Source organism: Eleutherodactylus coqui, chromosome 4 (assembly GCF_035609145.1).
Source record: "Eleutherodactylus coqui strain aEleCoq1 chromosome 4, aEleCoq1.hap1, whole genome shotgun sequence".
Lineage (NCBI taxonomy): Eukaryota > Metazoa > Chordata > Amphibia > Anura > Eleutherodactylidae > Eleutherodactylus > Eleutherodactylus coqui.
This window is the reverse complement of record NC_089840.1, coordinates 253,024,174-253,046,635: the sequence shown is the minus strand read 5'-3', so window position 1 is coordinate 253,046,635 and position 22,462 is coordinate 253,024,174. Positions and strand designations below refer to the sequence as shown.

Here is a 22,462-nt window from a genome sequence, read left to right as displayed (position 1 = left end):
AACATTTTCCAGCAGGGAAGCTAGGATTTATCAGCTCCCTAGTCTGTCAGCAGCGAGGAGGAGAGAAGCTGGGACCCATTCCACTAAACAGTGAGTTACACAAAAACCCGGTGAAGTCAAAGCCAGGGATGGTCAAGAGGTCCACCTAAATTTCTAATCAAATAACCGCTTTACCAATTTCTAGTAAGCCCAGCAGATAGCTAACTATGCCCGTGGGAACTTCTACTGTGTCACCTCTAGATATAGAGAAAGAGCACTGAAGAGAAAACTGTGTTTATTCAGGTTCAACTGTATTGCACCATGTTGTTTAAATCCAGTGCTCTGCTAAACTTCTGCAAGACTAACATTGTTGCACTTTGTTACTAACTTAAAGCGTCAGTAAAACTGTGCACCTCCTGTTTACTATTCAAAAGCTACCAGGACTCATGTCAAATTATTTCCGTCATTAACCCTTACAGACCCGGATGAAGAGCTAGTGTCACGTGACAAACCACCATTCACTATAGAAGGAAATATATCTGTTATTTGTGCCTATGTGCTGTGATCGAGTAGGACACCTTTGACTCCATAGTTGGGAGAGATTGCAGAGGCACCTGTGACATCCATCTTGCAATCCCAGTGGTCTCCCCCACTTTGGCACATCTCGCTCAGGGGCTGCATTATCTCTAGTCTTTTCCTTTACCAGCTATTGCACCGGAAAGACCCTCGGCTGTAATTAAATGAGCCGCAGACTTGTATAACGTACCTCATGACCCTGGGAATGGTCAGGGCCTGGCAAAACTTTACTTCTCATCAAACACTGCGTGAAAGGCACAAATTACACAGGACAGATGTGCAGGACAACAGGAATATTCTTTAATAACTCTACACGGTCATCCCAGGGCACAGGACATCTGTGTAGGAAAGCAGAATTTTACTACCTCAGCACGGTGTTCCCAAAGTACAGGACGGCTGTGTAGGAAAGCTGAATTTTAGTACCTCTACATGGTGATCTTAGAGTACAAGACGGTCACGTAGGAAAGCAGAGGAAAGCATGTAGAGGTTTGATGATGTAACTATATAAGTTCTAACCAATTAAATGCTGCATTCAGCACCTACCACAGCATCTAACGAGTTAATGACCAGAATTGGAGTTATCTCCAATCTCGGCAATTGCAACAGGACCCCAACTGGCAGTTATAGCTATGGTCCCATTGTAATCATGTGGGCTTAGCTGCTATTTCCACAAGATCATCATGATATCCTATTGTGTCAAGTTACAGGAATTGCTTGGTTCTCATGACATAATAGCACATCGGGGAAGGAGGGGTGGGGGCTAGGGATTAACAAGCATAGATTGTCCAAAATGCAGTGTCCCTTTAAGGCCACATTGTGGCAATGTTACTTGTGTATGTGGCCTTCCAGATGACTGCAAAAAGCATATCAACCAACAGTTTCATGTAGATCGCAACTTCTACATTTCCGACGTAGGCTAAGACAAGCACTGAAGACTCTCGTTGGATTGTTTTGATTCCCTATGGGCTTTACATCCTACATAACATAGCCATGCACATCTATCGGTTACACCACACCTCACTGATTTTTACATTTTAATGGCGTCCTTATGCAGAACATTTCCCATGAGATTACTGATGTCATTATGTAATTTTTCCTAATTATTCCCATCCACTGTAAATTGCTTATAAAGTAACGCATTAATGTGTTATGGATATATTGTATATTCTGGTTATTAGTCAATCTGTTCCAATTAAGTGATGAATGATGAATCCCATTAATGGTACTCAGTACATTAATATACTAAATCTGCATAAACATATCAGTTCAATTATATTTATCGAGACCCTTTCATTGCAAAAGTCCCTGGATTACCAGAGATTGACCTATGGGAAGCCGTCCATGTAAGGTTTTTAAGTTCGGCCATGTCTAATTACAGAGATGGGAGACAAGGCATTTCTAGAAATGACTTGTCAATTATTGTGAGAATTGCAAGAGAGGCTTCCGGGATTACAAGGCTGCCTACACAACTGGACATAGTTATGATTATCATCATTGGAGGTACTGTACACTATAATGTCCTATTCGGTAAGCCAAAAGCATCACAAAAACACCAGATATGGGACATACTGGTGTTGAAAAAATAGAATTTATCTGGTAAACCACACAGTTCTGGACCAAACCATGACTATCCAGGTTTTTTAGTGCTCGGTTGGTTTAGTGCTAGATTACAGAGTGAAATTTAAATGGGCATGACCGGACTTAGCTACAGGCAACCTATGTGGTTGCCACCAGTTTGTAGGGAGGGGGGCACCGAGTGGATATAGGCTGGGGGAAATCTTTCCCCTTAGGTCTGCCCAGCCAAATGATCTTCCTCTGTGCAACAGAGTCTTGTGGAGTTAGATGAGTCATCTTCCTACAGTCTCTGTATCTTGCCCTTTGATGTTCAGAGACGCTGCTGTTAGTCCATCAGCACCCACACAACACAATCACTTAGTTCTGATACTGTATTTATGTTACGAGCATGCTTCTGGTGCTGCATTTATGTTATGAGCTTGGTTATGGTGCTGTACTTATGTACAGAGCTTGGTTATGGTGCTGTACTTATGTACAGAGCTTTGTTCTGGTGTTGTAGTTATGTACAGAGCATGGTTCTGGTGCTGTACTTATGTACAGAGCTTGGTTCCGGTCTGTAACTATGTACAAACCTTAGTTCTGGTGCATTATTTATGTTATGAGCTTTCTTCTGGTGCTGTATTTATGTTATGAGCTTGGTTCTGGTACTGTATTTACTGACTTGGTTCTGATACTGCATTTATGTACTGAGCTTGGTTCTGGTGTGGTTATGCTGTTATCTTGCTGTAAAAAAATTTGCAGAAAGTGCCATCTAACCTGAAGCTGGCACAGTAAATGGGTACTCTCCTAAAGGAAGCCCCTTTGTTAAAAACAGACAATGCCACAAGTCGATCTTCTCTACCCCTTTACAATCAACTGTTATGCCAGGGGAAGTAATAACCAGCCCCTTCTTCCCCACATAATGCACCAGGTGCACCTGGTTCATCTCCAATGTAGGACCTGATGCACGGTGTATTTACAGCAGCAGAACCAAGCTCATACAATAAATACGGCCACAGAACTAAGTTCAAAACATAATAGTCGCACCAGAGCCAACTTTAAAATACAGCACCAAACTCGGTTCATAAATACAGCACCATCACCAAGCTTACTACATAGATAAGGTAACCCCTCCTCCTTTTGGAAGCAATCACTGCCAGTAGTTTAAAAAATTCTAAAACTATAAATCTATTGTTTGTCAATTGTTCTTTATTCTACACTTGTTAAAGGGTTATCCCCCAAAGTCATTTAACCCCTTAGTGATGAGACTATTTTGCGCCTTAATGACCGAGCTATTTTCTTCATTTTTCATCATTATATTGAAAGAGGCTTTTAAAAAAAGCCAAGAAGTTTTATTTTTTCCCCGACAGACGCACGAGGGCTTGTTTTTTGTTAGATAAGTTGTATTTTTAATGGCATCACTTTTGGGTAATATAATGTTTTGTATAATCTATATTAAGTTGGTGGGAGGGGGTCGGCATGATTCCAGCCATACCCAGTTTATACAGTTTATACTTTTAAAGATTTGCTCTTGTGTCGCCGTCGCATTTCTATTTTTCCACTGCTGAAGCTCTACAAGGACTTGTCTTTAGCTGGATAACCTCTAGCCTTCATTGATCTCATTTTTGGGAACATATAACACTTTGATCACTTTTAATTCCATTTTTTCTGGAGGCAAGATTAACTAAATCTGCAATTCTGGCATTTTTTTTTTAATTTCTTTTTGACAGCATTCACAATCTGGTATGCAAAACATGTTAAATTAATCCTGCGGGTCAGCGCTGTTATGTCAATACCAAATTTATAGAGTTTTTCGCCAGCTTTTTCACATTTTAGTTGCATAGCGTGGTTGCATTGACAGCGGCATGTAAAGGGTTATACGGAGGGAATAGGCAGCTTTACTGGTCCCCACTGTTACAGCTGGAGCCTGGCTGTCTGATAATATCTGTGTACCCGCTCCTCCGGACATCATAGACCTATGCCAGGCTTCTGATTCGGCATCCTAAAAAGGTCAATCACATCAGAATAAAGCCCCTTAACAGCCACTGTAAAATTGAGTATGCGCTGTCGTTAGGGGTTAATGTTCGTTTTTGCTTGTGGATCAAAAAAATAATTGCCAAATATGAAAAAACTCTGAGGCCACCCATACTGTACAACATACTTTCAGAATAGTGCATCCTACAACCAGAAAAATCCCACTATATATATATATATATATACACACACACACATCTGTACGTTACATACATGTAAGCTTTAGAGCAGGTGTCTGTTGTAGATCCAGTCCAAAAAGCTCAACAAAATGGCACTGTTGCGTCCTCCGGACGTGCAACCACAATAACACAAACAAAAGGCACAAACTGTGCAAAGGAAACATAAAACTAAGGGGAATTCTCTCCCTATAGTCCCCTAATCCAGGAGGGGGCTCTGCCTACTCGGCGGACCGATCGCTCTGACAAGTGCGAGCCCGCACGCGTGCCTAGGCCGCTGACAATTCCCTATCTGGGAGCCCTAGCACCAAAGAAAGCCAAAAAAGAAAAACAAACGAAACAGAAAAGCTCTTAGCTCGCATGGAGAGCTTCAGCCAAGGTGTGTTCCTCCGTCGCTGTCCAAAGGCAACTGAAGTAATTGACCAGCACAGGAGATAATGCTGGCCCTGTTTAAGTAGGAGCCAGGCTACTCAGCCCCAGGTGCTGACTAACATTACTCCTGCAGCTACCACACCCCTCAGCTCCCGGAGAAGCAAGGGCGCACCCAAAACCTGGTCTGGCCTGCAAGCAAGATGCAGGCCTCAGAAAGGCTGCAACAGGCACAACTTATTGTACTACTTTGGCAAAATGACGGAAACCTGACAGATGCCGTTGTAGTCGGTGAGGTCTGTAGGTGCGGTCGGTGGCATATGAGAGATTGGTCACTACTACCCTCCTGGGACGGGCAGAGCAATGAGAAGTAACCATATTGAGGCATGGAAATATCTGCACTACAATCAATATCTCCAAAGTACGGATTTTGAGGTGGAGTTGAATAAAAGCAGAATTCTGACAGCAATTCCACGTAACATTCAGCATTTAGACCTGTGGGGTTTTATGCAGATTTTATGGAATATTCTGCAGTGTCCTGCAAAATATTCCGTACGCACTCTTAGGCCGAGGTAAGACGAGTCTGGTTTACACGCTGCTAAGCAACATGTAAACCACGCTGCTGTCATCCTGAAAAAGATTGCGTGACTGGGCTGTCTCTAGCTCCATGAAGCAGCCTGGTCACACAACCGTGGTGCAGGCTGCGTGCTTCCATGGCTCCCATAGGAGCCTATAGAAAGCACACTACACAGCGCGCACCATGGAGCTGACAGGCGAGTCGGCACTCACTGCCCATTCTTTTTTAGAAGCGCAGATCCTGCGCTTCTAAAATAGTTTGGTGTCAGCGCTTCCATAGCAACCTATTGGCTGCTATAGCAGCATGGTTTACACGCTGCTGTAGCAGCGTGTAAACCACGCTCGTCTGACCGAGCCCTTAAGGGCCTTTCACATGGGCAGAATTTGCCCGCATTACGCACCCACATCCGAACCTTATTCCACCACTGCAAGTTCTGCACTAAAACCTGCAAGTCTCATTGTGGATTTTGATGTGGAATTACTGGCAGCTGTACAGATTTTGGTGGAATTTATTGCGCCTTGTGGTGCGTCCTACGGGCTTATTCCATCTATGTGAAAGTTCTCTTAAGGTACCTTTACACTGGATAATTATCGCCTGAATCCGCTGTTTCCAGCTATCACTCATCCTGTGTACTGCGGCACTGAGCGACAAATCACTCATCTGTTGGACTCGCTTGTTTTTTGGCAGAACCAAAAAGTGACTGTCAGCCAACATAAACAGGCAGTAGTCTAACTACGAACAACTGCCTGTTCACCGTGAATGGAGGCGGATGGCTGGAACGATCTCCAGATACTCCAACTCCATTCACAGACCAACTATTGCTCTTGTGTAACACGCAGGAGCAATAGTCAGTGGGAAGTCTGCCGGACACTTATGTATCCGACTGTTGAATGAACTATGATTTTTTTTAAGCGCGCATCGGCTTATTTTACTGTACTTTTTGCGCCCTCAAGACATGTCCATTTGCACGTGGCAAAAACATATGCACCAATTGAAATGGCTAATTAGTCTAATGAGTTGCAGATGTGTTCTTTTTCCTGTGCAGTCCTGCTGTGTTTCACACATCTCCTAGTGTGTTGAGCGCACATTTGTGCATCCCCATTGACGTCTATGGGGATTCCTGGTGCGCAAATGCGCAGGAAAAATACGCGCATTTGAACAAACCCATTGAAATCAATGGGCTTTATTCACTGCAAACCGGCCTAGAACTATATAATTGTGTTCTTTTATAACGGTAAAACCCAGCGCATCAGGCGACTCTCCAAGAAAAGTAAATTATGCAAGAACATTTTTTTGTTTTTCTTCCCCCAAAACCACAATCTACGCCTCTTGTCTCAGTTTACAGCTTCAGACAACTGTGCATGTGGATTTACAGCTCCTGGAACCTAATATTTTACTTTAATATGACATTAGAGAAACATTCAGCTCAAATTTACTTTCTTGCCAAGCGCCGATTATTAATTCCAGTTTTTTTTCCCCCCGCATTTATGTGATGAGTTTACAATATATTCTTGGAAATTGCAACCACGTTCCTCCAATGGCCAATCCGCCTTCCCCGATCTCTCATTCTAAATGCTTAATAATCTCAAGAAATCCTGCTCTGCTAATTATTCAGGAATTGGCGAAAAAGTCATATTCCGCAGTCGAATGACTAGCGCAATATCAGCTGAGAATTGATAGCAAAGGTAATATAACGCAAATCCATCCTTCAACAAATTTGGCACCAGTGATCAGCCTAATAGATTTTAAGTAATTTCTCTGTTATGGTTCCATTGTCTGCTGATTTATCTGCTGTCATTAATTAGAAACAACGTTACCATGGTTACGTTAATTGCGTGTTATGAACAGCTTGAGACGTTAACCAATTGCAATCAGCAAATTAGATTTAGAAATTTCTCCCGGAATGGAGAACGTGTCAAAGGCGGAAGATAGATGTCCGGGCTTTGTGTGTCTGCATACTTATGTTGTTTCGCCACGGTTATTGATGTTTTAGTAATCAAATAGTCCGACTATAACTTACGCTTTATGATGGGCAATATCAATATTGCTTGACACTTTGTATCACTGGATCGCCAAGAAAAAAATAGTCATTAGCTGTATTAATTGTATTAATGAATCATTTTCTTAATTCAGAGTTTTTCGACTTTTTTTTTCCCTACAGCATTTATTAATCTGCAGTCAATTCTTAGAGGCTGTGATGAAAGTTTAAAGGGGCACGAGTCCCAAAAACTGTCCACTAGTTGTATGTGCCAATGTCAAGGTGATCATACACCTTCAACAACTGTTAGATGAATGATCGTACACCCGACTGCTATTTCCACAAGCACCTCCATACACATGAACTTTCGGCTCAGCTGAGTGTTCATATGCAATCGTGGCTCCCCGAAACTCTTCATGGGGTCTTCGAGCGAGGTTCAAATTGTGGGGCTCTCCATAGGCCGCTCATCTCATACTGACGGTAGAACAGACGATCACAGGCCTGGTGATCCATAGTGTTTGATGCCAATTAAAACTCAAGCCAATACTCTCTCAAGAACTGGTGCTTTACTGAAGATAATTATAACCAAGCAGTCTTGGTTCAGTTGTCCATGAAGCAAGATATAGGTGTTGACTTGAAAGTGGTAGATTGGCTCTGTACTCTTCTACCCTTGGACATGTTCAGAACAAAGGTTCACCCCAACTTACAGATTATATCTTGTACACAAACAGTAAAATAACAGAACAATAACAATTACTAATAAAGGCGGTATCTAAGTCTGACTGTTTAAGGACTCAAGCCACAGCCAGATATCTCTGGTGGCTTATCTTTCAGGAAACAATAGGATCAGGTATTGAGAGTCAACATCCACAATCCTTCTCCCCAAGTCATCTGTCGGGGGAAGGTTGAGCCAACCCAGACGTATTAATGAGTCATCCAGCTCTGTCTTTACCAGCAGGTTCAGACAACTAATCTCTAATATAGGTTTAGACAGGGTTGGACTGGCCAAGTTGAAGATAGAAGGCTCCTCCAGTAGGTTGGGGTCTGATAAAATAATGAGACCAAATGACAACACAAAACAAGAGGTTCAACAAAGACAACTTCAGGAGCAAATTACTGATGGAGTGTGTAATTTTTTAGGTTATATCAAAAATAAACCAGAGTTAAATTAAAGTAATGGGCTTCACTATCTAGGGTCTATAATCTCCAACTTTTTTCTGAAAGGTGTGGGAGTTTGAAGCTACCAATGTTTCCACGAACTCCCCCATACATGAGAACTTTCAGCTCAGTTTACATTAGGGAGTTAAGCGAAAAGCCAACAGCTCTGGCAGTGGCTTTTACCTTGGGGAATATTTGGAATCAGGTATTGGATTTCAATGTCCACTATCCTTTTTTCCCCAACATTATCTGTTGGAGGAAAGTTCAGTTGCCCCATATGCATTAGAGAGTTATTCGGCCCATTGTTATCGACAGAGTTAGACAACTAAACTCTAATGTGTGTGGAGGCCATAGTTCTGTCAAAGATAGAAGGCCTAGTCAAAGGTAGGAGGATCCTCTTGTAGACTAGGGCCTGATACAATAAGGGCTCCCACACACTTGTGTTTGCGTTTTTTGGTAACGCGATTGTCAATGGGCCTTTCTAATGTTAAAAACGCAACGCAGCGCAACTTGCATTTTTGGTGCATTGCGTTGCATTGCATTTTTAACATTAGAAAGTCCCATTGACAATCGCGTTACCAAAAAACGCAAACACACGTGTGTGGGAGCCCTAATAAGGACAAGCCACAGCACAATCCATGAGGTTCAACATAGACAACTCTAGACCTTTTCTTTTGTGTATATTCATGCCAAGCACAGATTCCATTGAGTTCAACATCTCCATACCGGGTTCTTTAGAGACCATCATTGCTATGAATCAGCCAGTGAAGGTTACAAGCCCCACATTCTTCTCATAGGTGGGTGTCCTGAAAATGGGGTTTGCACCTATCAGGTATTTATGGCATACTCTGTGTATATACCATACATACTTAAGATGGGAATAACCTTACAATTTATATACATTTCTTCCCCTAGATAAGAAGTTTTGGATGAGTTTACAGTGTATTGAAGAAAAAAAAACTGTTGTATTGTTGCAGATGGTTTCAAGGCGCACTTTCAACTTTTCTAGACAATATGTTCAGCCATGATGACAAGTAATGACACCAAGGATGCTTAAATATCAACACTCATAGACACGCAGCACGGGCAATAATAGTAAAAGAAAAATCAATGTAATAACCCAGGTCCTCCTTGTCTGCAGGTAAAGGACACCCTAGAGAACAAAACGACATAAATCATTAAAAAACAGCAGAACAGTCTTTTGGTTTAAGCAAAGAAAATAATAATGCAACACAAGTGTTTGTACAGGTTCTGTATAGATGGAGGGTTGGCCCCAAGAACCTCAGTCCAACGCTGGTTATTATAATATATTATGAGGCACAGCTCTTTAAAAGAATCTACATCATACATATATATGTTGAATCACCACTTTATTGGAGACTCCGTGTCTTTCATGATTGGACCTTCCCTGTATGGAAACTAGGGCCATGACCCCGAAGTTTGGTATAAAATCAAGTGCCAAGTTTTCCGTGGATCAGTTTCGGTGTGAATCCACATTAGATTGGAAAATCCAGCAATCTGATCGACTTCTAAAGGGGCCTGGTCATCGGTGCTAGACTAGCCAGGATTTCACTGCCAACCTCGTGAGTTTTTCTTGTGCAGCTGAGTATACCGAGAATAGTGTGATCGAGGAAAAACATCCAATGAAAGGGGATCCATAAATAACTAATTCCTGAAAGGGGTCAGAGGAGGATGTCAGGAACCCTTCCGATGAACAGCTGCTGCACAGTCAAGCACATTGTACCAAACACTGGTGCTCCAACCAATGTGTCCGAATGCATAACTTTTTGTTCCTTAGCACGGATGGGCTATAACAACAGAATAGTTCCAGCACCATTGTGTCTAACAAAACCAGAAAGAGAAGACTCCATTGGGCAAACAAGTGCAAAAATTGTATCACTGAGCAGTGGAAAAAACATCACTTGGTCAGATGGATCCAGATTTCTGTTGGACCGTACTAAATAAGAGGGTCATTTAGGATCAGAGGGAATTAGGCGCAAGCAGCATGAATCGATGACCCTTTCCTGTCAGGCGGTGGAGTAATGGAATGAGAAATCTTTTCTTGGCACTCCATGGGTCCTCTGATACCTACAGCACAATGCATTGCTGCCATTCTGAAGGCCAAAGATGGTCCAACATAGATGGAGGTCTCTAATAAAGTGGCCATTCAGTGCATACAGTATATATGTAGATATACATTAAACATTACATTTGGAAATGGAAAAAGCCCACAGCGTCCCCACCACAGAGAGCACAGAGGTTCCATCAGAGGTGGTGGCTGCACTACATGAATCTCCCCCATGGGCCTGCACATCGGACATAAGGGCCATATGCTGCTCCAGTTGGACACTGCTATAGTAGACAATCCTGAGAATATGCTCCCACTGGTAATCGGATTTATGCTTTTTATTTCCAAATCCTTAAGACATTTTAACGATGGTAATATTAGACATAATATCCTCTTTGCCTCTTGTTTCTAGACACCTAATGAAAAGAAACTTGTTTCATCTATTTCCCATTATCATTTGTGTTTTGCATTTAGAACATCTTCCTAAAATAAATGTGTAATATATTACTTATGTAACAAACCAGCATGCATAATATTAGTGGTATCTGTTTAGAACATTATTTGTGCATTTTTATTATACTACTACATTTCATAATATTGATTTTTTTTTTTTGTTATTAGATTATTTAACGTGTTCCGATGACTTTTCAGAATAAGCAGCCATGCGTGTACATGAGGAATAACACTATATTTGGTTATTATTACATGACTTGTGTTCTGTTGTTATAATCAGTTAGATCAATATCTATTTCTCACTCTTCCCTGAACTGTTGGGCAAAGACTAGCTGCTACGATGTATTCTATATACTGTACACATAGGAGAGCAGGATCTCTTCACCGTCTCTGAGCTGGTGGGTGGAGACTAGCTGCTACGATGTATTCTATACACTGTACACATAGGAGAGCAGGATCTCTTCACTGTCTCTGAGCTGGTGGGTGGAGACTAGCTGCTCTAATGTCTCCATACACTGCACACATGGGAGTTCTATATCTTCCTGAGTGGATGGGTATAGGTTGCTGCTAGTATGTCTCCATACACTGCACACATAGGATAGCAGGACCTCTTCTCCATCTCTCTGATCTGGTGGGTTTAGACTAGCTACTATGAGCAGAATCTCTTGTTCGATATCTTCCGAGTGGATAGTTAAGAATTGCTACTATGATATCTCCTTATACTGCACGCATATGACAGCAGGATCTCTTCTTCTCTATCTCTATGAGTGGATAGACTCGTGTATAGACTGCTGCTTTGATATCTATATACACTGCATGCATATGAGAGCAAAATCTCTTCTTCTCCATCTCTGAGCTGATGGATGTAGACTGCTGCTCGTATGTCTCTATACACTGCATACATGGGATAGCAGGACCTCCTCTCTATCTCTCTAAGCTGATGGGTGTAGACTAGCAGCTGTGATGTCTTCTCTACACATAAGAAAGCAGGATCTCTTCTTTATCTCTCTGTAGCACATCCTCATAAATGAAAGCAGCATGGAGGACATTATACAGCAGCAGTGATTCTAAGACTTTTTGCAATAAGGTTTATTATTCTATTCTGTACATTATTCTTACAAAACCCCTTTTGTGCTGGGTAGCTAGGTGAAGATAGTGCTGAGAAATCCATCTTCGTCTCACTGCATAACAGGCATAATAGCAGAAAAGCAGCAGACACAACTGTCCCAATATTTCAGTTTACTAATAGGTGTCTGTATTATATATCATTTATCTTAAATAGCCCTGCACCCCCTGTGTCCCACCACCTCCCCATTCATATGCCAGGGTCCCCACAAGCTGTGAAGGAGAAGCTGTTCTATACTGCGAACAGCTTCTCCTCTTCACAGAGCTCAATCCCCACCAGAGGAAAAAAACAAACTGAAAACGACCATATATTTACCAGTGTACTAATACAACAGGGCAGGCAGAAACACCACATCCCCCCACATGTAGACTGCCAAACTGGTAAATGGAGGAGCATTGCACAGGTGAAAGGTACTGATGAACCACCACTCACATACCTCCCTTATACTGAGCTAGGGCGGCTGATTAGTACTACACTTGCACACAGATATAGCATACAAAGGGTGTTGGCCACATAGTATGTGTAGTGCACCATGCAGCCTTGCAACCTATTAATAATGCCATATTTCCATCCCTGACGAACCAGATACACTGACAGGGACTCAGTGAATCGAGTGCACACTACTATATGTCCCCCTGTCAGTGCATCATGCCCAGACCCTCTTTCTAAAACCCTAGTTGCACTAGCAATCAAGAGTGGAGAGGGCAGACACATCGAAGGCTTGCTTTTCACATGAGAAGGAGCAGATAGTGAAGACTGGCTTCAGTTTCCCCCATGTACTAATGTTGCCTTGAAGCAACTTTGCATTTACTCTCTTTAATTTTTTTATGCTAATTAGCTATATTTGCTTATCTTTTTCTGTAGGTGGACGTGGAGTCACCGTTGGACCAATCCTGAGCTCTGCAGCTTCTGATATTTTTTGTGACAATGAAAATGGACCAAACTTTCTTTTTCAGAATAAAGGCGATGGGACATTTGCTGATATGGCCGCAAGTGCAGGTAAGAATCTGCTATTATGTCTCTGGAATATTCTGCCTATGGCGCTCTGTGCTACTGACTGTCTATAATATGGCCATTCTAATACTAAGTGTATGAATGGCGTACAGCTGTAGTACCTGGAATTGGGTAGGGTAATCAGTTGGGCAGAGTTTTGGGTGTTCTGGTGTTTGCCTGCCCCACGATGACCGTTTCAGTCCCCGAACTGATATCACAGTGAAATTGCTTGGATCATTTTGTAGCTTTTCTTTTTTAAGATTTCTATTTTACGGTTTTTTATAGGCTTTGGTCATCGGACAGTGGGGATAACTTTTTTGTTTTAGTCTGTTTTTGATAATGGAGCTTTGGGTTTGGAAATCTTTATCTTTAGTACAGTTTCTTTTGAGGCGGAATTGACCGAAAGGAATGTAGTCCTTCCATTTTTTTTAGAATGTGCACTTTTAAAATGTAGAAAGCTGTTGCTATCGACTTTTTGAAAAATGTTTTTGTGATTATTTTATTTTGTTCAGCGGCTCAGAGTTAGATCCAGGTAATCAATGGAGAGGTCAGAGTCATGGCCAATGAATGTAAGCTTCCAATCGTTCCTATTGAGGTAAATGGTAAAATCATGAAATTCAACAGGTGACCACTTCCATATAAAATTCAGATCATTAATGTATCTTTTATCCCTGCCTGTCAGGGGCTGGCTGGGCCAGGGCCAAAGAGCCCCCCAGGCTGGGCACACAATACATGTTTAGGGTCACCTGGCCCCCATTCAGAGCCAGACCACTGGTAGAGCTTAGATTATTTTCATTACATGCACACACATATATAGAAGTCAAGGACCACAGAGCGGGGTGTTATAGTAATTGCAACATAGAGGGGGGTCCTATTACTAATTGAGCCACAGACAGGGGTCATATTACTAAGAGGGGTTTCAGAGATACTATTACTTAATAGGGCACAACGGGGGCACTATATCTTAGTGAGGCCATAGAGGGGGCACTATTATTTAGTTGGACCATAGAGGGGGCACTATTACGTATTAGGGCAATATAGAGGCCACTATAATTTACTTAACATAACTGGGGCACTATCACTTATTGGGATGCAGTATTACTTAGTGGGGCGATACAGTGTGCATTATAATTTGGTGGAACCATAGTGGGGGCACTGTTACTTAGCAAGACTTCAGCAGGGGCACTGTTACTTAGTTGTACCACAGCGAGGGCATTATTACTTAGTGGACCACAGCATGAGCTTTGTTACTTAGTGGGAGCACTATTATTTAATGGTGCCATAGCAGGCACATTATTATTATAGGGGGGTACTGAGAAGTTTATTAGGAGCAGCAGCAACAGGTTGGGGGGGCCTTATAGAAGCAAATCGTGCCTGGAAAAAATCTCAGTGGCAGTCTGGTACCAGAGAGAAGAAAATCAAATGTGGACATGACATCACCTGTGATCTCTGGAGGTAACTGCACTGTAATCAGTATCGCTGATATGATAACTGTGTAATTTCGAGATACTATACACTAGAGCTGAACTGCTTTGTCTATAAAACCTGATACAGATACATGTCATTTTTTTCGGGCCCATGAGTTATTTTTACAACCCTGCTTTCTTAATAGATCTATATCCAGTCAGGCTGGAAGATCCATGTGTAAAATTCATCCTTAATACTCTCGTCTGAAACTAGCTATGTAGAAAAAAATCTAGTTCTTGGTTCTGGTGCTGTATTTGTGTATGAGCTTGGTTCTGGTGCTGTATTTACCTTATGACCTTGATTTGGGTACTGTATTCATGCACTGAGCTTAGTTGTGGTGCTGTACTTATGTACTGAGGTTGATTCTGGTGCTGTATTTATGTTATAGGATTGGCTCTGGTGCTGTATCTATCTGCTGAGGTTGGTTCTGGTGCTGTATCTATGTGCTGAGTTTGGTTCTGGTGCTGTATCTATGTGCTGAGGTTGGTTCTGGTGCTGTATTAATGTGCTGAAGTTGGTTCTGGGGCTGTATTTATGTGCTGAGGTTGGTTCTGGTGCTATATTTATGTGCTGAGGTTGGTTCTGGTACTGTATTTACATTAAATAGATAAACAAGTTAAGAACAGATAGACACAGTGTTTTTGACCGTACACAGCAAGATCATGACCACCCACAGTGCCCGGTGTCCGCCACACAATTTTGCCAATAATTTAGTTTGGCTATAGTTTGGCTGGGTGTGGCCAGTGGCAATGGGTTTCTACTCTTGAGGTGGGGTGCTATTCATGGGCCAGTGCTTTGTGCATGCCCTTAGCCTAAACTCTGCCAGCCAGCCCCTGGTCCCTGCAGTGATTAAGATGCATTAGTCTATTGTGTGACGGGTTTCTATGGTTATTCGTTCTTATATCACTTTCACAGTATGAGCATTATTGCCGTCCTTGCTGGTGTGCCGACTCAGCAATCTGTCGCCCCAGCACTTTTGTCTCTCCGTTATATCATGTTTGTTTTACATTTATGAGCCGCTAAGTACTGTCTGTTTGATTTGGCTTTGTAACCGACAAGAAAAGCTTCCTCAGAGTAACGGCGTATTAATACAGTTATTGGAGTCTGTATTAGCAGGATTTATGGGTAATGCAGATCTGGGGTCGGCTTGGAACACTGCAATAATGGGAAACTGTCTAAGGGAATAGAAATGGAGGAGAACAACCTTGTCATGGGGCGACGCCTGTAAATATACATGTTTGCATCTGATGGCTTCCCAATGAAGGTCATGGGTGATCATTAAGAGTAGGACCTATTAACGGGAGTAAAGCTTAACCCTTTCCAATCCACTGTCTGATGTCTAAAGACATTATGATTTAAGGCTGTACAGCTCCGATGTTGGAAGACGTCCGTCGGGGTTCTCTTACTGTATATTGCCAGCCTCTCTGCTGTCGGAGCCTATCCACCGTGTCACCTCATGCAGTACTGGCTTTAGCCAGCATATAGCGCCGTTGTATAATGGCAGAAAAGGAGTAAGGCCCCTAGGAAAACCAGAATACAAATTGGATTGGAAAGGGTTAAAGACGTTTTTCCATTAAAGACCACCGTACTATTCTCTTATATGGAATGGAGGGAGATTGCCAAACTTCAACTGTCCCATAGACATTTATTGAACAGTAGTTGAGCATGCTCACCACCAGGGCTGGCCTTGGGTTAGATGGCACCGTATACAGAATTTTTTTTGGCGCTTCTCCTTCCCATCAGAAGGAAACAATTCTAAATATGTTGCAGTGATGTGCAGTCTGCCGGTACTGCTTGTGTAAAAAGCAACAAGATAGCAGCATACCTAGCCCAGGACCGCTCAGTGAATGCATACTGTACCAGAACCTAGTTGGCAGAATTAATATAGTAGCGTAACCAAACTTAGTAAGAAGTACAACACCAGAACCAAGCTCAGTAAATGCATGACCAGAATAAAATAAATAAATATGGTACCGGAACCAAGCTCAGTGAATAAATACAGTATCAAAAAATAGGCACAGTGAATACATATAGTACCACAACAAAGTAAACAATTATGATACAAGAACCAAGCTCAGTGAATAAATACCCAAATTTTTCCCTGATTAGTTAATGGTGTCCCAATCAGGTAAAAGTGCCCTCATAATTAAATTTAAACTGCCGTCTTTGTCTTCCCATAAGGTAATAATTAGAGATCAGCGAGCACCCAAATGCTCGGGTCTGTGTTATTCGAAAAATTCGAGCGCTCTACTCGAGTAACGATCCCCATTGACTACAATGGGAGACTCGAGCATTTTTGTATGTGGGACGCCGGGTGCCGAGCTTTTTTTTTTTTTTCTTGGTTTTCTCTCTCTCTCTCTCTCTCTCTCCCTCTCCCTCTCCCTCTCCCTCTGCCTCTCCCCTCCTCCTCCCCCTCCCCCACCCCCTCCCCCACCCCCTCTCCCTCTCCCTCTCCCTCTCTCTCTCTCTCTCTCCCCCCCCTCTCTCTCTCTCTCCATCTCTCTCCCTCTCTCTCCCTCTCTCTCCCTCTCTCCCTCCCTACCTCCCTCTCTCTCTCCCTCTCCACCCCCTCTCTCTCTCTCTCTCTCTCTCCACCCCCCCTCTCCCCTCTCTCTCTCTCCCTTTCTCCCTCCCTCTCTCCCTCTCTCTCTCCCTCTCACCCTCCCTCTCTCTCCCTCCCTCCCTCTCTCTCTCTCCCTCCCACCCTCTCTCTCTGTCCCTCCCTCTCTCTCTCTCTCTCTCTCTCTCCCTTTCTCCCTCCCTCCCTCTCTCTCCCTCCCTCCCTCCCTCTCTCTCTCTCTCTCTCACCCCTCCCTCCCTCCTTCCCTCCCTCTCTCTCTCCCTCCCTCCCTGCCAAAAAATTAGCCATTGACACGCGCGCTGCCTCACGGCGGGGAGGGGCCAAAATAGGCACGTCACAGCGGGGAGGAGCCCAAAACTGGAGAGGGGTTGAACGCAGCTTGATGGTCGTTCGAGTAACGAGCACCATCGAGTACGCTAATACTCGAACGAGCATCAAGCTCGACAGAGTACGTTCGCTCAACTCTAGTAATAATACCCCCTTTGCATTCCCCAAAAGGTAAGTGTCCCCAGGTTTATAGTGACCCCCCATTATGCCTTAGAAGGCAGTAGTGACCCCTTTGTGTCCCCATAAGGCAATAGTGCCCTCTTTATGTCATCAGATTCTTGTGCATTTAGATGAATTCTCCTTCAGAGCAGAGGTGACAGAAGCGGGAAGATTCATATAGATGTGCAAGAGGCAACCAAATGCAGAGGAAAAATATCATGACACAGTCAATCTGCAGTCTTGGTTCTGCTTGGACAGACTGGGGGGCAGTTGCCCAATTGCCCTCTCCCTCCCATAAATGCATCAATGGTTGCCCACCTACAAGCTGTGTGACCGTATGTGTCTCATATAGCTAAGGCCAGTCTTGCTCACCGCCTCTGCATTCACATTGGGCAATCGGGTGTGCTCTCTCTCTCTCCCTCTCCCTCTCCCTCTCCCTCTCCCTCCCCCTCTCCCTCTCCCTCCCTCTCTCCCTCCCTCTCTCCCTTCCTCTCCCTCCCCCTCTCTCTCCCTCTCCCTCCCATAAATCCATCAATGGTTGCCCACCTACAAGCTGTGTGACCATCGGGTGCGCTGATCTCGGTATTGGGGTCCCAGTGTTCAGACCCCACAAGATTAGTCATTTATCCCAAATCCATTTTAAATTACGCACATTTCCAATATATTTTGCGGCATATTCTTTATTTTTTGTTCGCCAGATTTTTGGCATACAAAGGATGCAATTTTGGCACAAATGCCAAAATTAAATTTTTCAGCATTTAAGCTGGGTCCTGGCACTTTTGAAAAAAGTAGGCAGTGCCAAGCATTAGGGGCGTGGCAACACATAGCCTATCTCATTTAATATAATTTATGCCAAAAGTTTACAAAAAGCTGAAACCTATGCCAGCTTATAGCTTGTGCCTCTTAAAACATTTGTCGCACTTACACTGGTGCAAACGTTACTCAGACTGGTGTCTAAGTAAATGTGTCCCTTGTGTTTCATTTCTATTTTCATGATCTCTGCTTGCTGTTAATGAATGGAAGTATTCTTGTTAGCATCCTAAATGGATTGTCCCATGAATTAAAGTTATTTCCTATCCACATTATTGGAGATAACTAGGTGATCGGTGGTGGTCTGACCACTGGGGACACCACTGATCACAAGAAGTAGGGTCCTGAGTAGTCCCGAATTAATGGATCGGTGGTCAATCATGTGCACTACCACTACATTAATTTCAGCAGGAATACAAGATAAGCTGAGCGCTCAAACTCATCTTTCTCCAGCAGTCGCATTACAATCAATGGAGTGGCAGTGCACGTGCTCGACCACTACTCCATTCAGTTGGGGATCTTAAGAACTGTAATAGGGTGCAGGGATTGACATCCCTCCACTGGAGATAAGTGGCACTGCTGCTCTGACTACAGCCTCAGGACTTTAGCTCTGCCCCCCAGATGACATCACCACCCACCTGCTTTATCTTGGCGAAGTCAGCAGGATGATGTCAGCAGTGGCAAGTGAAGTACAGCAGCGAAAACCCTCTCCAGAGATTGTAGGTGTACTTTGCTGGGTTGCCGAGGACGGCAACCAAAAGAGAAGGGGGGAGTGTAATAGGGTGGAAGAATTGATACTTACCCCCTTCACTGGAGATAAGTGGCACTGCTGCTCTGATTGCAGCCTTGGGACTTTAGCTCCACCCCACAGATAAAAAAATAAATCTTATTATTTGTATAGCACCAACTTATTCCACAGCGCAATCTCAGAAGGATGAGTCAACCATGAGCCAGCTACCTGAACCATACGGGGATTGAACTCGCAGCCTTCAGGTCGTAAGCGAGAGCTTAGGACTGCTTTTCTGCTGCCTTAGCACACGGCAGTTGCCACAGATGATATCACCACCAACCTACTTCAGGGGAAACCCTGTTAAAGCTGGGAACCTACCAGCACCATATCCAACTGGTAAAGGTACATGGCACTGTGGGATTCCGGTCTCAGTTAGACATGATCAGGGAAGGCTTTCAGCTTCAAGTTGGAAAAAAAAAATTGGCTTCACTGACAGTAAGCAAAACTCTTGAAAATGGTGAAAAAGTAGGACACAAAACGCCGAATATTAGAAATGTGCATAATAGAAAGGGTTAAGCTCAATTGACATGGGACTAGGCAAGCGTTTTAATTGCTACCCTTGGCCTGCATTGAGACACGATGGAGGTCACATCTGTTTGTCGTGCTGTTATCGGCTCGTGGCAGATCTGCTATCACTAAGTAATGGTGTGAAATATGCGCAAAACGTTTTTGTGTTCTCTGGTAAATTATTGGGTTCAGCTATGATTTTTGTTCTTTCTCAATCCTGGAGACCTCACCGGAAAGCTGATTGCTCGCTGTGGAAGCACAATGGCATCAAATGATGTTGTGATTTCCGATTGTTAAAAACCTTGTTTTCATGCAATTTTCCGTGACTTTTATAAATGACTTTGTTTATTCAACTTTTTAGAAATGCCATACGTAATGCACACGGCGTTTAATTGCTAAATGGGTCTTTTCCCAGACCGCCGTCTTTGTGTTCGTCTTACCGTTGAATTGAAGGATATATATACGGTAATCTATAGGCGTCATTATATGTGCTGGAGTAAGAGGTGGTGGAGAGGAGCCAAAACTTTGGTGCAACTTGTTGGTAGGTAGTAGATTAAGGCGATAATGTAGATTAAAATGCGTTTTATGGAAAATCAGCAGGTAACGCGTTCAAGGCCGGGCAATAAAATCGAATGATTTTCTGGCGATGCAACAAATCGCATGTATGTGAAGCCCATGCTTTCCAATGGGTTCCTTCACATTAGCGATGTTTTGTAGGCTGCTACATTGCGAGAAAAAAAAATCGCGGGTTGCTAAATATTGCCGCAATTTGCGAGGTTTTGTGACCCATGTTTCCCTATGGATGGAGCTTTCCTTTATGTTGCATCGCATGGAAACGTGGTTTTCGTGCGGTGCGATGCAACTTTTACAGTAGGAAGTCCTAGTGTTTGTCCCTAAAATAAGCCCTAGCTGCATACAAACACATCACCTAACAGCCACTGTCAGCTCCGCCGCACATCTTCTCTGCGGGTCCCTGGCACTTGTCTTTAGGCAAGGCTTCCTGGCCTAAAGGGGTTTGAAAAACACCACCTCCATGAAACGCTGCCTCTGATTGGTTCTTGAGCCCCGTGGATCAGCCAATCGGAGCCAGTGCTTGTTGAACCGGTCACGGCCATCGCATTGAATGGCTGTGATTGGTTCAATGAGCGCTGGCTCTGACTTGCTGAGCGGCGGCGTTCGAGAACCAATCAGAGCCAGTGCTTCCTGAAGGCGGGGATTTGGAGCCTCCAATCCAGGAAGCGCTGACAGAAGATTTCAAACAAGTGCCGGGGAACTGCGAGGAGAAGTGCAGCGGACCCGACGGCGGCTGTTAGGTGTTTTTTTTTTAATGCAGCTAGGGCTTATTTCCGGGGTAGGTCTTATATTTCACGCCCCTCCCCCCCCCAAAAAAACAACAAAATCCTGGCAAAAGCGCGCTACAAAACCATGCGACTTTGTAGCAACACAAACTCGCGATATCGCCTGAGAAAACACAGCGCTACCACACAGAACACCAATGCGATATCGCTGTGATTTTCTTGCGCTGATATCACTGTCACTCATATGAAAGAGGCATTATGGTTCATAGACCTCTTTATAAGACTGCTGAATAGTGGCGTGCCTACCATGTAGGCAGACCATGTCATCACTACGATGCCCACGGTGAAGTAGGGCCTGCCCATAATGCATGGCTCGGTCTTCATCACTGTCTCCCAACAATCCCGGCACCATTTCATACTGAACTTCCCAACTATAACATGTCCTGCAGCCTGGGAGCGACTACACCGCTCTATGATGTCCATCGACGTATAAAAAAAGGTTGGCTTTCGTGAAACCTCTTGTTTATCGAAGAACGCCATTATAAGGTATTTGAAATTGGCTTTCCTGCACTTTTATATGTGACGCCGGCTTATCTCCATCTTGATAAAGACGCAATTTGTGTCACATTTTCCCATTCGCAGCCACAGTATGCAACAAATGAGTTTGAGTGATAAAACGGTCTAAATGTCATGTTTCGTTATACATCGCGTTGGATACAATTAAGCAAATGTACGCTCCAATTAAACAAACTGTTATTCCTGAAACAAATCTATTAGAGAGGACTCTGGCTGAGTTCGCTGTTCTTCTCCGAATTTTTTTTTTTCTTCTACACCTGTAAATCTGTGGGAGAAGAAGCTTGTAGTTCTCAAAGCTATTAAGGAAGGTGGAGAGTTCAAAGCTGGCTGGCTATAAAAGCAAATTACAATAGCAATATGGAATTTAAAATGACTAATCATCTTTTATAGCACAAACAGCGCCATCAAATTGAATATAAAGAAACTCAATTAATAGCGATTTTCATGCAGGAGCGGGGACGGAGCCAGATCATTCCATTGAAATATATTTATTGCGGAGGGGAAAAAAAATCTAAAAATAGTCCTTGAAGAGGGGACTTCTCACATTTTTTGCAAATGGATGTAAAGATGGGAGGGGGGAGTGGAAGTAGACAGCGGTGGTGGAACGGGATCTGATAGTTAATAATTCAGGCATATTAGGAGAAGCAATATGTCAAAGAGAAGGCAAGTGTGAGCGAATGAAGATATGGCAATAATAGGAGACAGATATATATACGATTTCAGTATATTAGGATATGATTGATCATAATTATCAAGGTCAGCGAATATTCATTACTTGGAGGCTGTTAGGTGATTTGCAAAGTCAGGATTTTGCCGCTCGTATAAGCATATGGCATATACACATAAAATAGGTAATTGATTCATTAGCACGGGTGTACATAGAATTCATGGAGACCTATAGCAGAA

At 43.3% G+C, this 22,462-nt stretch overlaps 1 protein-coding gene across 4 annotated transcripts in view; it reads left to right on the top strand.

The window, feature by feature from the left end:
- Positions 1-22,462, top strand: part of CRTAC1 (cartilage acidic protein 1) — a 537,130-nt gene that overhangs the window by 379,421 nt on the left and 135,247 nt on the right. For all 4 annotated transcript variants that reach the window (XM_066601101.1, XM_066601100.1, XM_066601103.1 and 1 more), the window contains one exon: positions 12,913-13,047. In XM_066601101.1, the coding sequence (XP_066457198.1) occupies positions 12,913-13,047 (135 nt within the window). The remainder of the gene's footprint in view (positions 1-12,912; positions 13,048-22,462) is intronic.